Source organism: Myotis brandtii, unplaced genomic scaffold, assembly GCF_000412655.1.
Source record: "Myotis brandtii unplaced genomic scaffold, ASM41265v1 scaffold573, whole genome shotgun sequence".
NCBI classification, from domain to species: Eukaryota; Metazoa; Chordata; class Mammalia; order Chiroptera; family Vespertilionidae; genus Myotis; species Myotis brandtii.
Window position 1 is genome coordinate 2,383,122 of NW_005370145.1, and position 27,144 is coordinate 2,410,265.

Here is a 27,144-nt window from a genome sequence, read left to right on the forward strand (position 1 = left end):
GGGGTTAGGGGCAATCAGGCAGGCAGGTAGGGGAGTGGTTAGGAGCCAGCAGTCCCAGATTGTGAGAGGCAGTTGGACATCCCCTGAGGGATCCCGGATTGGAGAGGGTGCAGGCTGGGCTGAGGGACCCCCCTCCCATGCATGAATGCCGTGCACCGGGCCTCTAGTGTTTAATAAATACCGACAGCATGTCAGGCATGGTTGCAAGTGCTTTGTGTGAATCTGGCCATATAATCTTTATGCTGCTATTGTTCCTCTTTCACAGATGGGAAACTGAGGCTCAGAGAGGTGAAGGGACTTGCTTAAGGAGACGTACAGGCAGTTGGCAGCCAAGCTGGGATTCGAACCCAGGCAGCCTGTGCAGAGCTCCTGCTGGTGAACGCTGCCCTGCACCCACCCCTGGAGCCTGCGGGCACGCTCACCTGTGGGCACGCTCACCTGTGGGCACGCTCACCTGTGGGCACGCTCACCTGTGGGCACGCTCACCTGTGGGCACGCTCACCTGTGGGCACGCTCACCTGTGGGCACGCTCACCTGTGGGCACGCTCACCTGTGGGCACGCTCACCTGTGGGCACGCTCACCTGTGGGCACGCTCACCTGTGGGCACGCTCACCTGTGGGCACGCTCACCTGTGGGCACGCTCACCTGTGCAGCTGAGGCCCTCCTCGCAGGACTGCCAGAGCTCCGCGTGCAGCCTGCGCTCCGTGAACTTGTCGTCCCCCATCTCCCAATGTACTGAACAGCCGGCTCTCGTTGTCCTTCCTGCCGTCGCTGCCGCCCCTGCTGAAATGAATGCAGGGCCGCCCTCCTGCGTGGTCCTGGCACAGCGGCTTTGCCACCCTCCAGGTCCCCTCGCACCAGTGGCTGCTGCCCAGGGTGGTAAGGGAGAAGGCCAGGGCCAGGCAGACGGGGAGGAGGGCCAGTGCCTGCTGCCCCCGAGCCCTGTCTGTGGCTGAGTGAGGTATGCAGTGTAGGATGAACAGTGGCCCCTCCTCCCCTCCTGGTCGTGGTGCCCACCCTCCCCAGCCCTGCCATCTGTCAGCTCACAGGCTTCCGTGGTGCTCCCCAAGGAGTCGGTGCATGCCAGCCTGGGGCATCCATGTGAGCGCAGTGGCCTGAGGGGCCTCGTGAGAGCGCACAGGCCTGGGCGCACTCCATCACAGTGCTCCCCAGGGCGTAGAGGTTAGGGGGGCTTTCTGTTTTTTTCCATTGTAGTGGAATGCACATTGTGCAATCCGTCCCCCGAAACTGAGACGGCAGCCTGTGGCATCCACGTGAGCGCGGTAGCCTGAGGGGCCTGGTGAGAGTGCACAGGGCTGGGCGCGCTCCATCACAGTGCTCCCCAGGGCGTAAAGGTTAGGGGGACTTTCTGTTTTTTTTCCATTGTAGTGAAATGCACATTGTGCAATCCGTCCCCCGAAACTGAGACGCTGTACCCATTCAACACTGACTCCCCATCCTCCTCCCCAGCCCCGGCCACCACCACGCCGCTCTCGGTCTCTATGAGTCTGATCGCTGTGGGTATAAGTGGAATTTGCCTTTTTATGACTGGCTTCTTTCACGTAGGATAATGTCCTCACGGTCCATCCGAGTTTACTCCTGCCAGAGCTTCCTTCCTTCCTAAGGCCGAGTAATGCCCCACTGAGTGGACAGACCACGTCTTGTTGGCCCGTTCATCTGGTGCGTAGTTGGCTTGTTTCCACCTTTTGGCTACTGTGGAGGGTGCTAGCTTTTGAGGGAAGATCAGGGGAGGTTTGGGTGGGTTTCTGGGTATAGTCTCCCCACCCTTGCCCTTTGCACTGAGCAGGGGCCTCAGCATTGGATTCGGGGAATCTCGGGGCCGGCATGGCTCCCTGCCCAACCCTACAAGGAGGGACTTCCTCTTCGATGGGCTTTGAGAGACTTGAGGTACAGGCTGCCTGCTTCAGGCCCAGGTGCTGTGCAGAACAGGGGAGGGCGCCCCACCTCACATGGGCGCAGAATTCAGCCTGATCCTGGAGCCCCTAAAGCTGCAGGCAGAGCCCTTGGCCCATCTCTCATGCCCTTACAATGGGGCCCTGCAGCAGGGAGGACTGTGGCGCGAGGGAGACTCAGGCTGCTTCTTGGGCCGAGGGCATTCATGGAGCAGCGAGGGCAGGAGAGTCGGGGAAGATTCCTTGTGGCATCTGAAACATACGGGTCCTTGATTACATATGCGGCACCTCCTGGAGACGCTCGGATATTACTGAGCATGTACCGGCCTGGGCGGGTGGGAGAAACGGCAGTGCCTGTGGGCTGCTAGCAGTGCTCTGTCCTGTCTGCTGCTAAAGGCTGAGGGTGTGCTGTCAGGCACCCAGGAGCCGTGAGCATCTGGTTTACCAAGTCTTCTCACTAGATGGCATCCGTCGATGGATGGGGGAAGCCGTGTGTGTCCCCACCTTCTAGAAAAAGGATGTTTTTGAGAAAAAGAGATTAGATAGAAGATTTAAAAAATTTTTTTTATTAAGGTATTACAAATGTGTCTTTATCCCCCCATTGTCCCCTCATCCCCCCAATCTTGCCCTTACCCTCACCCCCTGTTGTCTGCATCCATCACTTATGCTTATATGCCTGCATACAAGTCCTTTGGTTGATCTCTCCCCCTTACCCCCACTCTCCCCTACCTCCCCTCTGAAGTTTGAGCATCTGATAGATGCTTCTCTTTCTCTAGATCTCTTTTTGTTTATCGGTTTATGTTGTTCATTATAGTCCACAAACAGTGAGATCATGTGATATTTATCTTTCTCTGACTGACTTATTTCACTTAGTATAATGCTCTCCCGCTCCATCCATGCTGTTGCAAATGGTAGGAGTTCCTTCCTTTTTACAGCAGCATAGTATTCCATTGTGTAGATGTACCACAGTTTTTAATCCACTCATCTGCTGAAGGGCACTTAGGCTGATTCCAAATCTTAGCTATTGTAAATTGTGCCGCTATGAACATAGGGGTACATATATCCTTTCTGATTGGTGTTTCTGGTTTCTTGGGATATATTCCTAGAAGTGGGATCACTGGGTCAAATGGAAGTTCCATTTTTAGATAGAAGATTCTTACCAAGCTGGCATTTTCTTTGCCAGCACGCCACTTGGAAGCCAGCCTTAACTGGGCAGTTACAGGATAACTGTACAACCATGTCAAAAGGACCAGAGCCCACCACGTGGGCACTTTGCTCTCTCTATGTCACTTCATCCTGCTCTCTGTTGGCCCCAAGAGATGACCACATTGATTCCAGAGGCCACATCGTTAAAAGAGTCCATTTGGCGGGGTTGGGGGGCAGGGGTGTCTTTGCTCATTATGAGCATTCGTTGCTAAGGATTAAAATCTTGCCACAGGCAGTTCCGAAGACTTGCAAGGATTTCTATGAAGGGTTGCTCATCTGCTTCTCTCCAACTGTTCAGAATTTTCTCACTCAGATAAGCTGACCAAGATGAGTTCCTGCTGACCTGCATCTCATTCAGTCAGTACGTGGTCCCCTGGGCCTCCAGTTCCGGAGGCTGGGAGGACTTGGCGGGGGATGCTGGGAGCTGGGCTGGGAGAGGTGAGGTGAGAAGGGCCACGCAGAGCCTTTCACAGGCATGGCGATGAGACCACTAGAGAAATGGAACTGCCTAGAGAGTTAGGGTAAGATAAGGCAACTTACCACATTGCTGTGGCTCTGCCGTTTACTTGCTGTGTGGCCTTGGGCAAGTAACCTAACGTCTCTGAACCGGTTTCCCAGCTGTCAAGTGGAGAACTAGCAGCCCTCACAGGAGTATCGTGGGGACGAATGAAATCGGATGCTGGGTGAAAAGCTTTTGTAAATGTGAATTGTGACGGGGAAGCACAAATACGGTCATAAGTGACGGCTCACGTGTTCCAGAGAAAGGTCTGCCAGGTGAGCTGCGTGATGTGCTTGGAACGAGTGGGCCATGCCAGGAGGGCGCAGCTGACTTTTCAGCGTGTTGCGTTGCCGCCGTGCAGACAGAACTCGGATCACCGATTGGGTGTTTGCTTCAGACCCTGGGTCAGGAGCTGCTCTCCTGGGCCGGGCAGCTGTTTCTTGTGAAGTGTTGGCACAGACAGGGCCCAAGGAGGCCTGGACAACCTCGGAGGCTGGGCTCAGCCCGGCCTGGGCCATCCCAACGCCTTAGCAAAAAATGTCTCCATCAGGAAGATGCCCACCAGGAGCTGGCTCGAGGCCCGTCCTCTCTGCCGGCCATGCCTCAGCGGCTCGAACCCGAGCTGCCACAGCCAGGCCTCGGGGGTGGAACCTCCGGGCTGCCTTGCTTTTCCTCGTGGGCCTCCACAGAGGACGTCCCAGCAAACACAGCTGACTTGGGGAGGTCTGGGAAAAATCTCCCTGCCCGGGGGGGGGCCGGACGGGGCTGAGCCACGGTCGATGAGAAACTTGGGAGAGCCAGTAGATTGGTCTAGCCGGGTGCAGACGCTCTTGACGCGTGTGGAGAGACTTTGTGCAAACATTTCCTCGCTGGACACGGAGGGATGCGACAGGAGGCTGCCTGCGGTACATCTTGGACTGTCAGACAAATGTGCCCGCACTTGTGAGGGTGCCGCGAGGAAGATGAGGCGAGAACCCAGCAGGACAGGGCCCCGGAGGAGGACCTCGGGGCCCCGGCGGGAGGTCCGCGTGTTGCCCACCCACAGCCCTGCCTCCCCGGGGGCCAGCTCTCTCCCCTCCTGTGGGAAGCGCTCTCTCCAGTCCCCTGCGCGGCCCTTCCTCGCTCTGCTGCTTCTGGTTTCCGTCAAGCAAGTAAGAGCAGTTTTTATTATTGTTGTTGTTATTAGTATCAGTGGCACATTCTTTCTGATTACGGAAGCAATCTAGGCCTCTTGTAGGCAATTTGGAAAATATAAGACAGTTTGAAGACAATCTAATCCTAGCATCCAGAGGTAGTCACTGTGAATATTTGGGCATATTTTCCTCAAATCCTTTCTCGATGCATTTTTCACACAGCTGAGATCATGATGCAGGAAACATTTTGCATCCTGGTTTCCCCTTTTTGTCCTCATAGAAGCATTTCCCCACGTCGGTATGAACTCTAAATACTAGTAGCATTTAAGATCACGGCATATAACCTCCTGTCTGTCTGCTTCTATCATCCTCTCACATGTGAGGATGTAGGCTGAGTGGGTAGCTCTTTTTTATCTTTTCTTTCCTTTTTTCATCCTTTCCTTCCTTCTTTCCTTCTAATTATAAAAATATAGGATGTTTATTGTTTAAAAAAGTAAACTTATAAAATCCAAGAAGGATAAATACGGACAACAGCTCACTGTGATGCCACCATCCAGCGGTCACCCTCATTCACATTTTGGGGCTCATACTTCTACCACTTATTTATATCTTCTTTATAAAAACAACAACACAAGATCTAATTATAACTGTTATCTTGTAATATGCATTTTTTCTTAACAAGATACACTAATAACACAGGCTAACATTTTTTGACCACTTACTATGCAGCTGGTGCGGTGCCAGGCTCTCAGCAGCCCTGTGAGGGGAGTTCTTTAATCCCATTTTACAGATGAGGAAACTGAGTCTCGGGGAGGTGGAACGCTTTCTACGTCAGTAAAGGTAGCTCCATGCATGAGGCTTAAGGGCTCCAAGGAAGTGTTCTAATGTATGTAACCGTTCTCTTCAGTTGGGCATTCTGGTAGCTTGTCTTATTCTCATCCAAGAAGTTGGAACCTTTGCCCCTTCCTTTTCAAGGTTCCGTTGCTAGACTGGGCTGTGATGTGAAGGAACCCAGTTCCATTCATCTGAGTAAGAAGGGGCCTTGAGGAATGTTCTCTTATTCCTTTGGTCCCTAGGCACCTCCGAGTCCTAAATCCCTGCTGCCCCCTAGAGGGAGGGCTGGGTGCCAGCTCTCATGTGGTCACCGACCAGGCTTTCTCTGGTGCTAGCCCAGGACCAAGCAGGCGGGGCACCCCGACAGAATTCATGCATCCCAGTTCTCTCCAAGCTGACGTCCAGCCCTCGTAGCAGACTGCAGACACGAGCCCCTCCGTGGTCTCCTGGAAGCCTTGCCTGGTGGCAGCCTCGTGGTCAGTGTCCAGAACATTTTCGAGGGGCAGGTGGCTGCAGCCTGTCTCCTACCCCAGGACTTAATCTGTTAGCTGCAGGGCCATTGGGAAGGTTGACACAGAACCCTCACCCTTGCTTCAATTCTCTATCATAGTAAAACTGAATAGATCCAGCTAATTGTCTAGTTTTCTTCACCTTCTACCCACAGCTATGCATTGATGGCCTCTGAGGTGCCAGGCACTGCTGAACTTGCACTTACCATAAATCACCTTGCTCAAACCCACACCGAGCTTCTGAGGAAAGGATTATTACTGAACCCATTTTACAGATGGGGAAATGAAGATTCACAGGAGTTAAATGATCACCAGTGATCATGTAGCTCGTGAGCCGTGGAGCCACTGTGCGCTTGAGGAAACGCGCTCTCTCTTCCCCAGCATCCCTTGCAAGCTGCTGGCATACGGATATTTATATGTTAAAACAGCAGACTCTGCGGGGCCTCAGGCCGGCTTATGACACTGACAAAGCCGCCCCTTCGCCCCGAGTTCATAATCACTCAGGTGCCTGTTAGCATGTTCCCTCCCGCCTCCGCCACCCAGTCTGTTTTCAGAGCCTCTTCCCTCTGTCTGTCTGGCAGTGTGTCTGTAATCCCGATGGCCCTCCTCTTGGTTCTATCTCAAAGCCCATATTCTTCTCCACACGTTTACATTACAAGGCCTGGTGCGGACTTCCATGCTGAATTTTGCTTGGAGATCCTCTCCCTGCGTGGATTATAAATGACCGTGGTGTGTTGTCTGGCAGGAAGTCTTCATAAAAATCCACTTACTGAGAAATTCTCAGGGATAGTTTTGTTTCTAAATTCAAGTAGAGAAATAATTCTGTCACCTCCTTCCTCCTCCCCCTCCTCACAACTCATTTAAGCCAATTAGCAGCTGCTTTAGGCATCAAAACACAAACTCTTTAAGACTATTCAAGAAGTTTGTGGCTCTTTCATACATGGCTGATGGGATTGTAAAAAGGTACATATTTTTAGGTAAAAATTTTTTTTGGCGAGGATGATAGTTTGGCAGTACGTTATCAAACCCTCTAAAAGTGTATACTTTATGACCCAGAAATTCCAACTCAAAGAATTTCTCCTAATAAAGATGTGCTAAAGTATTTAACTCTGAATATTCTCATTACAGCATCATTTATATTAGCAAAACAGCTAAAGCAACATAGATGTCCAAAGCTAGAGAATTTAAAAAATAAATTATACCACATTCATCCCCAGAAAATGATCATAGCTGTTAAAATGGTCATTTTAGAAGAATATATCTTCTAGTGAAAAAGAGGCCACAGAACAACACAATTTCCTTTTCGGTTAAAATAAAAAAAGAAGAACAAGGATGCCGGTGTGCAGAGATGATAACTTCTGAGTAATACCATTGTGATTTTATCGTCTCCCTTTTTGCTTATCTGTAATTTTAATTTTATTTACAATGACATATATTCCTTCTGTAACAAATAATATTAGAAGATGTATTTAAAGCAAGTCAACAGAAGAATATTCCGTTTCCCTGAATCCCTTCCCAGCCAAATTAGTCATTGATGCTGTTACCTAAGCAAGAAAAAGAGGAATCAGACTTGAGCTGGACTTTTCCAGAGGAAACATCACTCGTGTACTTCCTTTCCTCGTTACTGTTTGGACCTGGCTGTGATTGAACTTGGATTTGCCTCTTGTGCCTTAGGACATGCACCTGGGAAGACAGTCTGAGTTTGTCTGGCTCTCCGAGACTGACCAAATTCAGTGTTTTAGTGTTTCTTATGGCTTGTCTTTTTTTTCTGTTTTTGAGCATGGCCATTAGTCATGGCAAAGAGCAGGGGATGGGGGAGTGTTAATCCAGGGACATCTCACATAAAGGACTGATTCTATTGTCTCTTCCTCAGCCGGGTCCCAGTGAGGTCTCCAAGAACACACACAGCCCTTTAACCAAGAAAGCTCTTACTTTTGTGACTTGGAAGATTCTTGAAGTTTACAATTTATTTATCAACTTCTCTGCTAAACTTGTAAAAACAATGTAAAGTTACTTATGGCCCCACTAGGATACAAAAAATCCTAATGTGTTAATAAGCTTTCATCTTGCCTCTTGGGCCATTCACAGGGAGATATATTACTAATGGAGATTCAAAATTCATTGAAAACAGAAACCAAGGGATACATGCCAATTATTTCATCATCAATATCACCATCATCACTATTTCTTGGCTAATCCCAGGGTTCCCAAATGGTGTGCTAAGGTGCCCCAGGGCACTGCTGTGAGTTCACAGAGGTGCTGTAAGATATTTTAATTTTTCGAGGGAAGCAGCGATCCATGACATCTGCCAGACGCTGTGTGAATTACTAGCTCGAGGTAGTTCATGGTTTCAACATTATATCATGCTGCATTCCTTTTGATGACGTCGTATTTGTGCAAAGCAGGGTTTTCTGAAGTTGCTGTGATAAAAAGCAAGTACTGCACAGAAGTCAATGTGGAACAAAGGTGTTAGCATGTTCCCTCCCCACTCCGCCACCCTTGAGGAATGTTCTCTATTCCTTTGAGTCTGAGTCTTAGGTTTGGGAAGTAGTGCGATCCCCAGTGGGCACTAGGATGTAAATACTTACTAAGCTGTTTAGACCTACCTACTTAATAAGTGGGACTTTAGATATTTCTTTCAGCGTAGGGGTGCCATGGAATAATTATTGAGACACCAAAGGCACCAGGAATTGAAAAAGCTTGGGACCCTCTGGTCTAGTAATGACCGTATTTATTTTTCAAAAAGTTGGCTGTGATTCTTTAGAAGAAATGCAAAGAACTACTCACACACGTGATCATGAATGCTATAAGATTGGGGGCGGGGCAAGCTGGGCTGAGGGTGGGTATAGATTGGACTAATTACTCAGGAGGTGAAAACTGGCTACTGGTTAAGCTCGTAAGAGTTGTAGTTTTTGTTTGTTTGTTTCATTTGTTTTATGGGGTTTTTGTTGTTGTTGTTTTTTGCTTGTTGGTTTTGCTTTGTTTAGGGTGTGTGTGTGTTTTAATACCTTTAGGTGGAGTATCTGCCCAATTTACAATGGCTCCTCACTCCCTGTTGTTGTACCCGTCTACTTCATTCTTTCAGGTTATCTACCCAGCCAAGAGAGCATGTGAGTTTGGTAATCCTTGTGAAAGGAGACAAAGCCTCAAAGCCAACTAACTGATTAACGGGTTGATCTTAGCCCAGATTCCATGTTCATGTCCCCCTGTCCTGCCTCACCCCAAAACCGTGCCTCTCTTTCTTTAGTGGGAGAATGAGGACAATAACTCCAGCCCTGTGCGAGGGCCTTGTACTCAGAGATGAAAGGCATATCTCAGCCCTCACAGAATGTATGGGGAAGTGAAAGCGATGGACAAGTGCCTCGCCGATGGCAGTACAATGTGATGGGCCATAGGACTCAGTCATGTGTGGGGTCAAAAAACACTGGAAAGAAGGCTTACCAGCTCAAGACTTCAGTGAGCGAAGTGGGCAAGTATGGCCAGGGCTCACTAGGCTTGAGTGGAGCCTTGAGAGATGAGTAGAGAGCGAGCCAGGTGAAGACGAGGGTGGGAGGGAGTGCCCGTGGGAAGTGCAAAGATGCGAAGTCGTGAAAGAGCAGGACTGGGGTTGAGAGCCTTGGGACTGGGCGGCTGAGTGAAATCTTGAGTCAACAAGGCCAGGAGGGCAAGACTTTAGGCAAGAGAGCCCTGTGCTCAGTCTGCCCTGCGGACCTGCTGCTGGAACAGTGGGAAGGGGAGACAGTGGCACCAGGCCAGAGGTGGAGGAAATGGGAAGCAGGGTTGGACAGAAATGTAGGAGGACAGAACGTTGAGGTGAGGGAGAGCAGCAGAGGACAGTTCCGGGTTTCTGGTTTGTGACTGAGATGACAATGGTGCCAGCACCGAGCCACTAGGGAAGCAGAGGATGACAGGGTAAGAATGTCACATGACTTTGTGTGCCGGCTAATATATACAGTCGGCCCTTGAACACTATGGGTTTGAACTGCATGGATCCACTTATATGTGGATTTAAAAAATAAATATTTGCACTGTTTTGATCCGCAGTGTGGAGATGAGGATGTGGAGGGCCGGCTATATGCACTGATCCGCACCATTTTATTTAGGGGACTTGAACACCTGCAGAGTTTGGCATCTGCAGGGGGTCCTGGAACCAGTCCCCTGCAGACACCAGGGGACAGCTAAGTTTTGGGGAAATCAAAAGTTCTGCATGGATTTCTGACTGCATGGGGTGTGGTGTCAGAACCCTAAGCCCGTGTTGTTCAGGGTCCACTGTGGTTGTCTTATCTTTAGTAGCTTCTAAGTCCTTTTGGGCAGAGAAAGTGTCTTACTCATTTTGTATCCCCTTCGATTCCTCCCTGATACAAAACCTGGCACACAACAACTACTCAATAAAAATGAGTAAATTGAAGAAGAAAAATCCCCCCTTTAAAGCCAAAAGAAGTGGTACACAATTAGAAGTTGTTAGATAATCCAATCACCAAGAAGGCCCAAAAAGTATATTCTGTATAACTAAGGTTCTATGGGATGAGATAGTTTAATGTCAGAAAGAAAAAAATCCCAAAGCCTTCAGTAACAGAGCATCTATCTGCTCAATGTCTTCGACTCTGGACCCACAGGCACTGAGGTGGGCTGGGTTGGGGTGAGGTGGACACTGAGCCTGGGGTGCAGACCCCTGCAAGTCCTCTGGCCCTTCTCTGACACATGTTTGAGCCCTCTTAGTGTGCTGCCCCTCTCTTTGACACCCACATGGTCTTCGAAGTAGGTGACTATTTGTCTGGTAGGGTATGAAAATTCAGGATGAGCATATTGCATCCTCTTGAAATGTAAGCCTCTCTTAAAGACTTTGAAAAAACCTTTTCATAGTTGTATTGAAACCACCATGATTAGATTATGGAGTAAATGTAAAATTCATATGTATCTTTTAAATAGGACATAAAAGATGCCAAACAAATTCTATTTCTTGGTGCAGGCCATGATGGGCACTTCAACAGGAAGGTTTGAGAATTATGGTATGAGATGATGACAAGGCCACCTCTTGCTTGCAGCTAAATAGGGGTCAACACAGTGTTTTCTGCTCAGGTTGCAGGATCTCTCCTTGAGGAGACAACTCGAAAGTGGGCTCAGTACAGAGAGAAGTGCCTGAGAGACTTACTCAAACAACCTTCCGGTAAGCACATGTATTAGTTATTTATGGCCGTGTAACAAATGGTCCCAAAGCTTTAAACAATAAGAATAATCATTTGCTATGTCTCAGACCGAGCACATTGGGGATGGCTTGGTTCTGGTCTACAACGTCTGGAGTGTGGTTGGAAGACTCAGAGGCTGGGGTGAACTCATCTGAAGTCTCGTTCACACCCATGTCTGCGGGTTGACGCCGGCTCTCAGCTGAGAGTTGAGCTGGGAATGTGGGCCAGAAAACTTGCACATGGCCTCTCCGTGTGGCCTGGGCTTCCTCACAGCACATTGGCTGGCTCCCAAGGGCACGCATGACCACAGGTCAGGCAGGTCTCATTGACCCAACTTCAGAAGTCCCTCTGCCACACTCAGTTGGTCAGACAGTTACAAAGGCTTACACAGTTCCAGGGAGGACCCTCCCCCCCCGCCCCACCTCTCACAGTAAAAGAGCATGTGCGATGGGATGCATACACTTGTGGCATCTTTGATAAAAGCCATCTGTCACAGCACACTCACCACCCAATCACGTAACTTGGGCAACTGTCAGAGATGAACCAGGGACTCTACTGAGTGTGTGCTGGGTGGGCTGGGGGTCCTCAGTCTCGGGTGGTAACTGAGTCACAGCATTTCTTTTATCCAGGTCTGCACCAGGCTCAGAGCACTCTGGCAAATTTGCTAGTAGCTTGGTCAGTCCACAGCCTCTCCTGCCCACATACGGACTCTTTGGGTGTGACCAGATTTTTTTGTAAGAAAAAAATCCTCTGAGCGCCGGGGACTGTGGCTGAAAGCTCCTTGTTTTCTGGGCTTCCTGCAGATCATGTCATTCAGGCCCTGGAGGTTGACAGACACTGGAAACTCTCCATTTTCCTGACCCAAAGGCAGTGCTGACCTGCAAGCCACCTGCTTCTGCCTGGACCGATTCCTTCAGCCCAGGCAGGCAGCAGGCGAGGCTTGACCTGTTACAGGAAGCATCTCCCCCTTTGGGGAACACCGCTTTCCGAGGTCAAAGCGGAGCAGGTGCTCTCCAACTGGAGCCACACTCCGAGCCACTCAGCACCGCCTCACACAGATGGGGTGCTGACGCCTGGCAGCCGGGTCTGCGAGGTGCCTGCGCCAGCTCATACCTGGCAGATCTGCGCTCGCAGGATCCCGCAGCCCTGGCTGTCCACCCTGAGATCTAGCCTAGTCAGGAGCAGATGGTGGGGGATGGTGCTTGGTTCTCAGAAACGAGGAGCCTGCAAAATAGACATTTGGGACCCATCCTGAAACCCCTTCAATTGATTCCGGGAGGCTGATGAGTCTGAGGCTTCTATTTGTAGCCTCTCATCACCAAGCACTGCGATGTACATCATCCCCGGAGCCTGACATGGCCCACATATTTCATAGTAATCTCCAGGCTAGTATTCAGATGGAGAAATATGACTGACAAAAGCCTTCAGTTCTGCAGATGCCCTTACATCTACTGGTCCTTTGGCACATGTCACAGTAAGGGTGTTCCAGGATCTAATTGGTGAAGGCTTGACAAGTATTTAGTAAGTTATGGAACATACGGTGCTGGCTGGATCTCCCAGTGTCCTCCTGACCCGGAGTGTCTGTGAGAGTCAGTTCATGTAAAGTAAACCAAAGCCAGCGTGACGTACACATTGACGTAACCGATGAGACCACTGCCAGAGGTCAGGGTGGCGAGACAAAGCCACAGTGCTTGGCTGCATGAAGCATCCTGCCTGCATATTGTTCCTCATCCTTGACCTTTCTGGAGAGGGGGATGCCCATGCGGGCCCCTGTGCAGGTGACTACCGCTTCCGAGTCCAGGAAGGTGGGCTCTGGTCTCCCAGTGCCTCTCTCTCCATCAGTGGGCCTGAGGCTCCAGCACCGCAGTTCATTCCTCCCTTCTTCTCTCTGCAGGCGTATTTTGTAACGGAACCTTTGATCGGTATGTATGCTGGCCTCATTCTTCTCCGGGAAACGTCTCCGTTCCCTGCCCTTCATACTTACCTGGGTGGAGTGAAGGTAATGTCTCATTTCACCAATTCCTGACCCTTTCCTTAAAGGCTGGTCCCTCCTGGCAGACCAGCCAGGGAGCAGAGAGAGAAAGGGCTGCAACCAACTGCTTTCTTCAAGTCTTCTTCTCCCATAAAAGGTTTCCTGTCAGTGATACAGGTTCCTTCTTCTCTCTGCTTCTCCTATCTTCCTGCAGTTCTGTGCTGGATGTTCTGTTAACATACTAGTCCTCTTTTCTTTGAAATGATAGGGTCCAGGCCCGGCTTCCACAGGATTTGCTGCAGTGAGGGTCAGAATTGTCACTATCCTGCAGAGGAGAAAGCGGTGGGGGAGAAAGATGGGATGCTCACAGCCGTGCAACCTTGGCTTGTCAAACATCAAAACCACCCTGGCAATGGCATTGGGAGGAAGTGCTATTGAACTGGTATTTTTAAGCCTCACGGGACTTGGATGGAGAGTTTAACCCTCAGCTTGCCCTGGTCCTGCTTCAAGGAAGTGACTGTCATTTAGGACTTCAGGATGCTATCCTGCCCCACCTGCCCCAGCCAGCAGCCGCTTGGCTATTTCACTGGAAGGAGGGAGGAACAATGACTGGTTAGAATTCTTTAGCCTTTGACCAAGACCATGGACAAATCTAAGAACAGGTGAAATCTTGAGGACTGTTCTCAAGAAACATAAGCAGTTACAAAATTCCAGGCAAAACAAAGTGAAAATGGGTTTCTGAAAAAGTGAGATGGTGATATTTTGTATTGAATGTCAGCCCAGGAAATGGTCGCATCAGTTAAAATTTGGTTTCAACTTTTTGAGGCTTCTGGTGAAAAGAGAGGTTTTTTGTTGTTGTTGTTGTTTGTTTGTTTTTAAAAATATATTTTATTGATTTTGTACAGAGAGGAAGGGAGAGGGATAGAGAGTTAGAAACATCGATGAGAGAGAAACATTGATCAGCTGCCTCCTGAACACCTCCTACTGGGGATGTGCCCACAAACAAGGTACATGCCCTTGACCGGAATCGAACCTGGGACCCTTCAGTCTGCAGGCCGATGCTCTATCCCCTGAGCCAAACTGGTTAGGGCAAGAGAGAGTTTTCAAGGAAGACGCATTTCTGGGAGGGAGTGCTCATGAAACTGTCCTCTGGAATCAGCCCAGGAGACATGAGGATGTGAGGCTCCAGGGAAGGTGAAAGGAAAGACACTGGAGAGCTTGCTGGACCCGAGGGTTCAGCTCAGTGATGAGTGAAGAGCACAGGGAGTCAGGAGCTCTAAGCTTAGACCCCCTCCCTCTATTCTACACTCAGACTTTTGACAGATTGCCAGAGCCCTCGAGCTGTGGTTTTGTCTGTAATAGCCAACTCTTAAGTTCATCCTGAGGAATAAGTGAGAAGGCACGCACCGAGTCAGTCACACAGTAGGTGCTTCGTCAATGGGAGCTGAGTCCAGCTCCTTGGACCCCTCCAGGTCTTTAAGGCCCCAATTGTGGGTGGTCTCCTCAAGGGCACGTGGAACAGACCACCACCACCAGCTCCACCATCTGCCTGTTCCTTCCTGAGAGCTAAAAACAGAGATCCATTCACTTGAAGAGAAAAAGTGATCACAAACTCAAACTTACAAAGAAGTGGAGTTAAAGCTTAAAAAATGAGTTGTGGGCTTCTAGAATGTGCTAAGGGGAATGTGACTCGCAAAAGGTGAGAAGTTGCTTTTCCACTCAACCTTTTGTGCATTAAATCTTAAGAATCCAAATGGGTTCTTGCAGTAAAAGGAAAGTGTGGAGCCAGCGGAGGGGTTTAGAGAAGTAGGATGGACAAGAATTCCTGTGAGGTAAGATCAGAAGGGGAGCATTGTACTATGAGAAGGGAGCCTGAGTGTCGGTGGATACAGGCTGTAACAGTGGACACAGGCTGTAAGGGCATATAAGGCTGAGGATGAAGCAGGAAACTATATGGTATGCTAAGGGTTTTTAACTTTCCTCTGTAGAGAAGATTATGTGGAGCTGCCAAAGGTGTTAAGGCATGAGGACATGAGATGTGTGGTGTGGGGAGATGATGTTGATAGCCTGTGGCTGTTGGACTGAGGCATGGAGGGGGTCAGGGAGGCAAAACTACTTCAGTGGCTCAGAAAAAGAGACGGTGAGGGTGTAGATTCAGGCAAAGGCAGGAGGTTGGAGAGAACAGGAAAGAGTTTTAAAAACACTGGCGGTAGAACAGTCAAGACTTGTCATCAGGGGAAGTGAGTATGGAGGGACAGAGAGGAGTGGGAAATAGAGGAGAGAAAAACATTCCCCATTCCACTTGGCCCCCCTAACATCCCTCGTCTGGCTAGTAGCCAAGTCCCCTGGCCCCTCTCCCCCTCCACCCGCCACTGCTCATCTTTGCTCTCAGCTATTGCTCCCCCCTCCTCATTGGTCCCCTGCCTCAGGTCTGGCCCCCTTCCAACCACCTTCACAGAGTTTTCTAAAATGCATATTGGATTATGCTGGCTCATCACCAACACCACTAAATGGTGCTCAAGACCTTCCATTGCATGACCCCACTGACCTCTCTAGCAGTTTCTCCTGTCTCCACTCCAGCCAAATAAACAACTCCCAGGCCCCTACACCTGCACAGCCAGTCCCACCCAGTGCCTTTGCCCACACTTTTCTGTCTATAATCCCAACTTTAATCCTCAGCTTGAAACTTTCATCCTTCTAGAAAATTTTTCCAAATTTTTCCGCCTTTCTGAGGCCTCTTAGGTTCCTTAGCATTTACAGCACTTGGTGACACTTGCATGTGCCCATCTCCTCCACCTGCTCGACTTGGAGCTGTGTCTCCTTTGTCTGTGCATCCCCAGCACAGAGCAATTATGGCTGATGTGGAGAATACCGTGTCAGGTGACATTATTGTCATTCACTCATTCAACAAATAGTTATTGCAGACCTACTGTGTGCTAGCCATTGTTTTCAGTGCCTCGGACACATTAGTGACCAAAACCAGAATACAATTCCTCTCCTTTTGGGGTTCATATTCTAGCAACAAGCAATAATCAAGAAACATCACAAGCAAGTAAAGTATAGAGAGTATTTGAATGTGATGTGTTTTAACTAAGACGGGAGGGAAAGAGATGGGAAGGTTGGAATGGGCTTTTATGACAAGGTGATGTTTTAGCAAAAACTTAAAGGAGGTGAGGGGTTTAGCCAATAGAGGAAGAGTGTTCAGCAGGGAAGGAGTCGATGAGTGTAAGTTGCACACTATTTGGGCAGCATGTCTGATGAGCAAGGAGCAAGGAGGCCTCTGTGGCTGGAGTGAAGGGGGAAGAGAAGCAATAGGTTAGGCCAGGGAGCATTGGGGCCGGGCCCTGCAGGACTCTGTGGGAGACCCTGGCACTCTGACCTGTTTTCTGAGCGCCCTGGGATGACTTTGAGTGAGGCGTCCCATGATGTGACTGACATATGTTTAAGCTCATTCTGACGGCTGGCCTAGCTGTGGCCCATGATAGCGGAGGCGTTGACAAGTATTGGAAGGTGTCACAATAATCCAGGTGAGAGACGAGGGTGGTTCCAGTGAGGGTGGTAGCAGGAGGTGAAAAACAGTGGTTGGATTCTGGATGTGTTTGAAGGTAGAGACATCATGGACCAGATGAAGGTATGACAGACAGGAAACAGGTTGGGGCCAGCCTACTGAGATGATGGGTTTGTCATCAATGGAGGCAGGAAGACCTGTGGGTGGACCAGGTTTGAGGAGAAGATGAAGAGTTTGGGTTAGGACTTCTTAGGAAATGTAGAGGCTTCCTGTTTTTCTTTCCATCCCAAATAAACAGTAGCGATGCTAATGAGCCCCCCAAGGGGAAGTAAAAGTCCCATTTCCCTGGGATTTTCCACGGCTTTGCGGAGGAACGAGCCTCCCCACGTGCTCAGGGAGCCGACCTTTCCCCCAGAGCTGTGTTTACTTTCAGAGAACCCGGGAAGGGCCTACAGACGCTGCCTGGCTCGGGGCACTTGGCAGACGCTGGCGAACCGCACAGTTTGGCAGGATGACTCCGAATGCTCTGAGAACCACAACATCCAAAAAAACGTGAGTCCCCTTGGCTCAGTGAGACACACGCTTGGGACCCAACCACCCTGCCCTGCCCCAGGGCCCTCCATGGCCCCTTGGCTTTAGGGGCCACACAGAGAGCCTTCCCTAAGCTTGTCTGCTCCGGACTCACTTTTGCTGCTATTCCCTCTCCCTGGAGCACCTCTCCTCAGCTCTTTTGTGGCCTCTTCTTCTTTTTAAAGTATGTTTTTATTGATTTCAGAGAGGAAGGGAGAGGAAGAGAGAGATAGAAACGTCAACGATGACAGAGAATCACTGATCGGCTGCCTCCTGCACGCCCCACACTGGGGATTGAGCCTGCCACCCAGGCACATGCCCGGACTGGGAATGGAACGGTGACCTCCCGGTTCATGAGTTGATGCTCAACCACTGAGCCACGCCAGCCGGGCGGCTTCTCCTTCTTATCATCCAGGTTTCAGGTCAATGTCTCCTTCAAAGTGAAGTCTTGTGTGGCCACCCCATCAGGAGTGGCCACCGCTCCCCATCACGCTCTGACCTGCTCCCACGTTTGCCTCTGTTATGGAGCCTTCTCCTTAGAAAGTGGCCTCAGTGGTAGCAGGCGGGGCTTGGGCCTGAGGGGACACAGTGAGCCCCGGATTCCGAGCACTCCCCATCATGCTCTGACCTGCTCCCACGTTTGCCTCTCTGTTATGGAGCCTTCTCCTTAGAAAGTGGACTCAGTGGTAGCAGGCGGGGCATGGGCCTGAGGGGACACAGTGAGCCCCGGATTCCGAGCTGAGGGTGGAGGGCCAGACAGCCCTGTTTCCTGTCCAGACTCTGATTCCTAGCTCTTCATACCAAGACCCTTCACCTGTCTGTGACTTTGCTTCCCATCCACCCCCGGGGGTAGGATCTATTGCAGGTGAGCGCTGTGAGGATGTAAATAGACACACAATTGTTAGTAGGCATACGGTTCTCCAGAGAAAACCTGAGCCCTAGTCAGCACACCTGGGTAGGAGTGACCCCTCTGTCGCCAGGGCCCAGCACCATGACTGGGCAGTGGATCAGCATCGCTGCTCAGCAAATGTTCATTGGGCGCACAGCCAATCCATGCCTCAGACTTCCACCCACACATCTTCTTTCCAGGACTCTAGTCTGCAGCCCCCCAGGCAGGGCTCTTCTTCCCAAACACCTCCTGTTTGTACACATCCCACCCGTCTTCCTTCAAAGTGAAGAGCACAAGGCAGCATGGCCAGAGGGAAAGGTGCTTGGGAATCAGAGGTCTGGGCCACATCTGGGCTTCTTTCAGACAGTCAGATGTGATGTGCCTCCTGGGCACTAGCCACTGGGCTAAACGGCTAGTAAGACAGATACCGCCTTCCAGGAGCTTAGAGTCTCAGGCGGCACAGGGACAAGGTGGAGGTCCCTAGAGATGCCAACACAGCGAGTTAGGATTCGGCACCGTTGAAAAGGGGAGGGACATCACCGAGCAGGCTTCAGGATTGCCCTGTCAGGTCAGAGAGAGAGGCAGGGATGGGGCTAGACTGGAAGCAGAGGCGGGGGAGCAGGCAGGAGCCATCGTAGGAACTCAATCCAGGCAGAGAGAGGACGCAGTGGGGTGCAGAGGAGAGAGAGGATTTGCAGGTTCCTGCGGAGGGAAACAGTATGATCGGAGGCTGGGGGTGTGGTGAGAAGGCAGGGTCAAGGGCAACAGAAAGTTCCGGTCGGCTCGGGCCCTGAGGAGCTTTGAGGAAGGGGACAAGGAAGACTCCTTGTCCTTTCCTCTGTCCTGGGTTCTAGATATTTCACAACCACTTCTGAATTCTCTGCCCTCACTGCAGGCTGCACACCATACCCCGCCCCTGCCCCGGGCTGTGGCTCACTGACTGTAGAGCCTCGTGGGCGTTGCGTGCCCTGGGCTCTCCCAAGTCTGTACCATCTCCTCTCAGGCATGAAGAGCCTTCCATTTGCTCCTCATCCACAGGGAATTCTTTCTAAACCTCTTTTTCACTGGCTCTCCCAAGTCTGTACCACCTTCCTCTCAGGCATGAAGAGCCTTCCATTTGCTCCTCATCCACAGGGAATTCTTTCTAAACCTCTTTTTCACTTTATTACTTGATTTAAGTTAACAAAATTCGATGTTTCTATTACAGTGTTACCATGTGACAGGTCACACCCCTTAATGGTATTAAAATGATACCCATGGCTGAATTGGATTCAGCTTATCTCAAGCATCTGTCTGACTTTCACCAGGAACCAGACGCGTGCTAATTGCGTGGCTTGAATTAGACAAATTGTATGTCTTTCTTATCTCCCCTCCTGAACTAAGCTACTTGAGAACAATGACCAAATCGCAGTTCTATCTGAATGCCACCACCCTGTCCCTGGCCTAGTACTGGGATGCACAAAAGCCTTTGCATACGGTGGGCACATAATAAACACTGAAGAAATGGTGTCGCCGATTCTGAGTCAGCGGGTCTGTGGTGGAGCCTAGGAACCAGGTCTGGTGCTAAATGGGTGATTCTCATGTGCCGCTGAGGCCGGGAACCCAGGCCTCAGGGAGGGATTCACCGGCAGGTCCGAGATGCCTGCTGCTTCCTCTGGACGTAGGTCTGCAGCGGCCCAAGTGAGTGGACAGGGACAACAACACTTTTCAAGACAGGAAGTAAATATTCCTCTCTTTAGAAAAGTGAGGACAAGGGCATTGGCTCCTCCCCTCTGCAAACGGCCATATTTTGAAGAATTCAAATACTTAAAAGAACAAAAAAACAAAACCAACTTCTGGCCATGTTTACCTGTGTTTCTAATAGAGGGTTGAACTCTTGCCCAAAAAAGGCTGGTGTTCATAAATCTTTGTCCTTCAAAGTTTTGGCAAACAAAATATGTTCTCCCAACTGACAACACACTGGGGGTCCTTAAGCACATTAAAAAGTGCTTTTAAAAGGGATTGTGTATGTGTCTGCACATGTGTGTATGTGTGTGTGCACATGCATAAGTATTAACAAGTATGTTTAGGTTCCTTGGTATAGAATTGTGCTTAGAAGTGTTTGAATAAATTGTTATCTTGCCTTACTTCAAGCTGTGTCCTTTGCCCTTATAAAAATTCTTTCTATTCTCAATTAAATACAAAATTTAATTGCTATATGTTATAATTTTAATGATAAATTTTAATTTTAATATAACCTATTATATATATATAAATTGATACACATCTATTTTTCCAATATTTTATTTTAAAATAGTCAAACATATAGAAAAGTCAAAACAATAATAAACACTCCTAGATCTGCTATCTAGATTCAAAATGCATTCACATTTTGCCACATTTACTCTCTCTCTTTCTGAAATATTTAAAAATAATTCGCAGACATTATGAGACTTTGCCACTAACTATTCCTCATGTACTTCTGAATTTTAAGAACATTATTCCATATAACTATACTGCCGTTATTCCAACTAAATAAAATCAACAGATTTCATCATCTCAACTAATGTTTCATCATACACTTCCCCCGTTGTTCTCCCTGCCCTTCCCCCATTCTTATAGCTTTTCTTCCCTGTTGATGTAATTGCTCCCCTACTCTTCCTCACAAGTACCCATTGCCTTTGTCTCCTCATTAGAACATTATTCAGGCTTCTGCCTGGATCAGTGCGACAGGAATTCGTTGTTCTCCCTGCCCTTCCCCTGTTTTTATAGCTTTTCTTCCCTGGACCAGGCTCTTCCTTCTGTTGATGTAATTGCTCCCCTGCTCTTTCTCACAAGTACCCATTGCCTTTGTCTCCTCATTAGAATATTATTCAGGCTTCTGCCTGGATCAGTGCGACAGGAATAGCTATCCTTTGGATCTCACTTTGAAAGGCCTTTCTATTTTTAGGTTAACACAGCGTAGGTAGTGACGGCCAGGATCTCTCCATGGCAAAGGCACATTTCTCCTCTTGGATTTAGTCACTAATTGGCAGGATGCTGCTTTGGTACCGTTGTTTACCTTGTTCCTGACACATCTTCATCAGTGTTCTACCTTCATTGATGACGCGTGCTTGAGGGGATTCAAACTCTATCAGTCCTTCCACATTTACTCGGTGGCCATCTCCTGAAAAGAAGACCTTTCCCTTTTCCTCCTTTTTTTGAATATCACTATGGACTTAGAGATTGTTTTATTCACTTATACCCATTCTTTTTTGTAAATCCTCACCCAAGGATATGTTTTACTGATCTCTGGGTTAGGGGGGAGGAGAGAGAGAGAGAGAAGAGAATGATGTATGAGAGGAACATTGTCTTCCATACATGCCACCACCAGAGATTCAACTCACAACCTAGGTATGTGCTCTGACCAGAAATTGAACCAGCACCCTTTTGGTGCACAGGATGATGCTCTAACTACCCAAACCACACTGGCCAGGGCTATCTAGACTTATTCGTTTTTATGATAAACTAGAGGCCTGATGCACAAAAATTCATGCACTCGGTGGTGGTGGGGGGGGGGTTCCCTCAGCCTGGCCTGACCCCTCAGGGGATGTCCACCTGCCAGCTTAGGCCTGGCAGCCCAGGAGCTTTCAGGAGATGTCCAAATGACAGCTTAGGCCCGCTGTCTGTGGGGAGTGAGCCTAAGCTGGGAGTCGGACATTCTTAGCGCTGCTGAAGAGGTGGGAGAGGCTCCTGCCACCACCACTGCACTTGCATCCGTCAGCCCTGCTTGTGGCTGAGCAGAGCTCCCCGTGTGGAGCGCACTGACCACCAGCGGGCAGCTCCTGCGTTGAGTGTCTGCCCCCTGGTGGTCAGTGTGCATCGTAGCGACCGGTCTTTCTGGGTTGTTCCGCCTTTAGGGTCAATTTACATATTACCCTTTTATTATATAGGATGTTTTCTAGATTTAGTTAGTGAAATCCCATCAAATTGGCTCTCAAGTCCTTTTGTTATAATCCTATTAGTCTTTGAGCACTTCCTTATTTTCTGGCATTAGAAGGTGTTTCAGGCCCATCTTGCACAAATCAGCTGTTTCTTCAGAATCCTGGGCCCTTTAAGTGGGAGAATGGTATTTGAAACCAAGATCTCAGTGTTAGATGTGCTCATTGCCACTACTACAAGATCCTAGAACCTTTAGTGTTCAGACTTCGAAAAAAACATTTTAAAAAAATCAAGGCTTTCTATTGATAATTCTAATTCAAATCTAACATTTAGGATTTTACCTTATTAGTTTGTATTCTATATCTTTTTTTTCTTTCAGTGAAAATTTGCTTTCTAATAGCATTACCATAATTATTTATTTACCTTATCATGCAATATACATAAAATAGTCTCAACCAGCCCGGCTGGTGTGGCTCAATGGTTGAGCATCAACCCATGAATAGAGAGGTCCTGGGTTCTAATCTTGTTCAGGGCACATACCTGGGTTGCAGGCTTGATTCCTGATAGCAGGTGTGCAGGAGGCAGTCGTTCGATGTCTCTCTCATCATTGATGTTTCTATCTCTCTGTCCCTCTCCCTTCTTCTCTCTCTCTAAAAAAAAAAATTAATAAAAACATATTTATAATAGTCTCAACCTTAATATTAAAATTTCCACTAAAAATATAAACCTATTTGGTAAAGTTTCAGATTTCTTTGAAGCGCTTTATATCCTTAGACTATAACCCATTGTTAGAGTACTATGTTCATAATATTTGAAATAATTAAATTCTCTATGTGGTCCTGTTATTAACTGGATATACAGTTTTATTCATTTGTGTCTATTAGTACTAGTGGTGTGCCTTTTTCATTTTTCTGTCTCTATTTTTTAAAATAAATAAAGTATTGGCAATGTTTAAAAGCCAAAACTATAGAAAAAAGTATATTCAGATTAGTTTGTATTCTATATCTTTTTTTTCTTTCAGTGAAAATTTGCTTTCTAATAGCATTACCATAATTATTTATTTACCTTATCATGCAATATACATAAAATAGTCTCAACCAGCCCAGCTGGTGTGGCAATGTTTAAAAGCCAAAACTATAGAAAAAAGTATATTCAGAGAAATCTTACTTCCATCACTGCCTCTAGCCCTGTTTCTACCTATTCCCTATAGGTAACCATTTTTATTACTTTCTAGTTTATCCTTTCTCTCTTTTCTTTTTCTTTAGTTCTTTTTAAAATCAAATTGTAATATATATTTTACATTTCTTTGTGCAAAACTAAGCAAATATATTAATATGTTATTTCCCCATTTTTCTTGCACAAAAGGCAGTATATCAGATACCCTATTCTGCATCTTTCTTTTCTCCCTTACAATGTGTCTTGGAAATTACATCAATTTCCAGAAACGGTTCTCTTTCTTATTTTATTTCACAGCTGCATAGTACTCCACTCTGTATGTTTGCTGTAGTTTATTCAGCCCCTCTCCCATGGCCATTTGGATTATTTCCATTTTTTTTTGTTACTAATGATGCCACCTTGAGTAACCTTGTGTATGTATGTTGGTTCATATCTATGGGGGTCTATCTTTTGGAAGGTTCCTAGAAATGGGATTGCTGGATTAAAGGTAGAAGCACATATACTTTTGTCAGATATTGCCAAATCCCACCCCCGTTACAGGGGTTGTACTGTTTTGCCCTTCTTTCAGCAATATTTGAGAAGGCCAGTTTCCCTGGAGGGTACATACTACACACTGTTTACGAAGGATTTTATAAAGATATCTAGGTGACTTCAGATTCTCCAGTTGGTTCTGAGGGTGAGCTGGAGACTATCTGGGTGTTCTGAGACCGCTAGGGAAGTAGCCAGGTTTGGTAGAGTCCTGAATCTAGCGGACAGTTAAGGAACATTTTCTAACGGGGTGCAGTTAAAACCAACTGCCCCAGCTGGTGCCCATCTCTATCCCGTTGCTCTAGCCAATTCAACACACAGCGTTTTAGCTTGTTACCACTAGTATATGCCTTTTTTTTTCTTTTTGCTGGTTTTCTGGTTCTTGGAGCCCACTTTGTCTGCTGAAAAGCGGGCCAGATGTGCTGGGGAATTCATGCCTCTGCTAACCCCAGAGCAGCCTTCAGAGGGACTGCTGATCTGCCACTTGGATTTTAGCTGAGGGAAACTGATTTTAGACTTCTGACCCCAGCCTGCAAGACAATAAATCATGTTATCATGTTATTTTAAGTCACCAAATTTGTGGTATTTGTTACAGCAGCCACAGGAAATTAATATAAAAGGGCATCTTTAAAAAATTGCAGCTGACATCATATAATTGGTGAAAAAAATAAATGCTTTCCCCTAAGATCTTTAACAAGATAATAAATTCACTCTTTCCACTTCTGTTCAACTGGAGATCGTAGCCAGAGCAATAATGCAAGAAAGAGAAATACATAGAGATAAAGAGTTTGGAAAAGAACAAGTAAAAATGTTATTCACAGAGAACATGATCATCTATAGAAAATCCCAAGGAATCTACACAAAGTCCTACTGATATTAATAAGTGAGCTTAGCAAGGTTGCAGACTACTGATCAATATATAAAAAACAGTTGTATTTTTTAAAATATATTTTATTGATTTTTTACAGAGAGGAAGGGAGAGGGATAGAGAGTTTGAAACATCGATCAGCTGCCTCCTGCACACCCCCTCCTGGGGATGTGCCCGCAACCAAGGTACATGCCCTTGACTGGAACCGAACCTGGAACCCTTCAGTCCCCAGGCCGACGCTCTATCCACTGAGCCAAACTGGTTAGGGCAACAGTTGTATTTTTCTATACTAACAATAAGCAATTAAAATTAAGAAAACAATATCATTTATAGCAGCATGAAAAATATGAAACACATATGGATGAATTTGACAAAAGATAAGCAGGACCTATATACTGAAAGCTACAAAGCTCTGTGGAAAGAAATTTAAACAAAATCTAACTAAAGGGAGAGGCATACTATGTCCATGGACTCTAAATTAATCCATAGTTTCAATGTAATCCAATTCAAAATCCCAGCAGAATTTTTGTAGAAAATAGCAAGCTGATTCTAAAATTTATATGGAAATGCAAAAGACCTAGAATAGCTAAAACAAACTTGAGAAAGGACAAAAGTGGAAGACTAACACTAATTGATTTCAAGGCTTGCTATAAAACTATAGTATTCAAGCCAGTGCAGCATTGGCATAAAGATAAATATACAGAATAATGAAATAGAATATAGAGTCCAGAAACAGACCCACACATATAAAGGAATTTGATTTTTTACAGAAGTGCCAAGGCAATTCAAAGGGGAAAGAATAATCTTAGCAGCATATGGTGCCAGAGCAATTGAATATAAAAAACCAACTTCTATCCTTACCTCACACCATGAATGCAAATGAAGTAGAAATAGATCACAGACCTAAATGTAAGAGCTTAATCTATTAAACTTCTAGGGAAAAAAACACATAACTGAAAATTTTAAGGCCCTTGGTACAGGTTTTAAAAATAGGATAGAAAAATAAAAAGTTGATAAATTGGACTTTATATAAAAAAACTCCTGCTCTTCTACAGACACTGTTAAAAAAGGCAAGCCACAGAATGAGAGAAAATACTTGCAAAACACAATCTGAGAAGAGATTTATACTTAGACTATATAAAGAACACTTACAATGAGCAATTAAGACAAATAATTCAATTTAAAAGATGGAACAGATACTTTACCAAGTAAGATATACAGATGGAAAATAAGCACGGAAATTATTCTCAACATCATCAATCATTCGAGAAGTTCAAATTAAAATCACAATAAGACACGGCTACACCCCCATTAGAATGGCTAAGATGTAAAAGACTGATTATATGAAGTGTTAATAGACTCTAGAGCAGCTGGAACTCTCAAACACTGCTGGTGGGAGTGTAAGTTGATACGACTCAATTAGAAAACAGCTCGGCAGTTTTGTAAGAAGTTAAAACATACACCATCCTACTCCACCATTCTATGTCTAGATATTTATCTGAGAGAAATGAAAATCTATGTCCACATAAAAACTTGTACAAAAATTTTTATAGCAACTTTATTTGTAAAAGCCAAATTCTTAAAACTATCCAGATGTCCATCAATAGGTGAGTGGATCAATAAATGGTGGTGCATTCCCAATGGAATACTATTCAGCAATAAAAAAGGAATGGGTTCTGACAGGGGTGAATCTCAAAATAATTATTCTGAGGGAAATAAGCCTTGCAAAAAAGAGTTCGTATCATAAAATTACATTTTATATAGAATTTTAGAAAATGTAAACTAACCCGTAATGACAGAAAATAGACCAGTGTTTGTCGGGACGTGGGATGGCAGGAACAGTGAGAGGAGAGGTATCACAAAGGGTCACAGAGCCTTCTGGGAGGTGATGGAAATGTTCATTGTCTTGAATGTAGTAATGAAATCACAGATATATTCATGTCCAAATTCATCAAGGTTTAGACTTTAAACATGTGCAGGTTACCGTACATCAAGTTTACTTTAATAAAAGGGATATGCAGAGAAGTGTAAGACATAATTTAGCAGATAGTATTTACTGTGGGATTTAAAAATAAATTTACTTAGATACACCATCAAGATTTTGTTTGTAAATACATTTCGTAGAAGAACCCACAGCATCTTGATGGTGCTATGTATGACAGGCTGAATGAAAAGGTGAGATTCCAATGGAAAATCTCACTTAATAAAACAGAATTTCCAGTAAATTATCCTCTTTTCACAATCAGGCTACCCTGGGACTCAGAGAAAATATTTCAGTGTTTTGTAAGGTCTTTGTCTAAGAGGTCATCTATGAAAAGTTATTTTAGGAAGGACACATCCCATGGGAAACCTGGTTCCGAGAGAGAGAGAGAGAGAGAGAGAGAGAGAAGAACCATTATACTCTAGGGACAACACACCAGGGGCAAAGATCCTGCCTTCATTCCCAAGGTAC

At 46.9% G+C, this 27,144-nt stretch overlaps 2 protein-coding genes across 2 annotated transcripts in view; one reads left to right on the plus strand and one right to left on the minus strand.

Annotated features, from left to right (window-relative positions):
• The window catches only part of GSG1L2 (GSG1-like 2), a 16,469-nt gene extending 12,332 nt beyond the window's left edge, over window positions 1-4,137 (minus strand). Inside the window, 3 exon segments of the mRNA XM_014549815.1 lie at window positions 647-738; window positions 740-953; window positions 3,951-4,137. Of these exon segments, the coding sequence (XP_014405301.1) occupies window positions 647-738; window positions 740-953; window positions 3,951-4,137 (493 nt within the window).
• A 6,704-nt stretch (window positions 4,138-10,841) lies between these two features.
• GLP2R (glucagon-like peptide 2 receptor) overlaps window positions 10,842-27,144 on the plus strand; it is a 46,335-nt gene continuing 30,032 nt past the window's right edge. Inside the window, exons 1-4 of the mRNA XM_014549816.1 lie at window positions 10,842-10,872; window positions 11,182-11,262; window positions 13,176-13,280; window positions 17,195-17,313. Coding sequence (XP_014405302.1) covers window positions 10,842-10,872; window positions 11,182-11,262; window positions 13,176-13,280; window positions 17,195-17,313 — 336 coding nt within the window. The remainder of the gene's footprint in view (window positions 10,873-11,181; window positions 11,263-13,175; window positions 13,281-17,194; window positions 17,314-27,144) is intronic.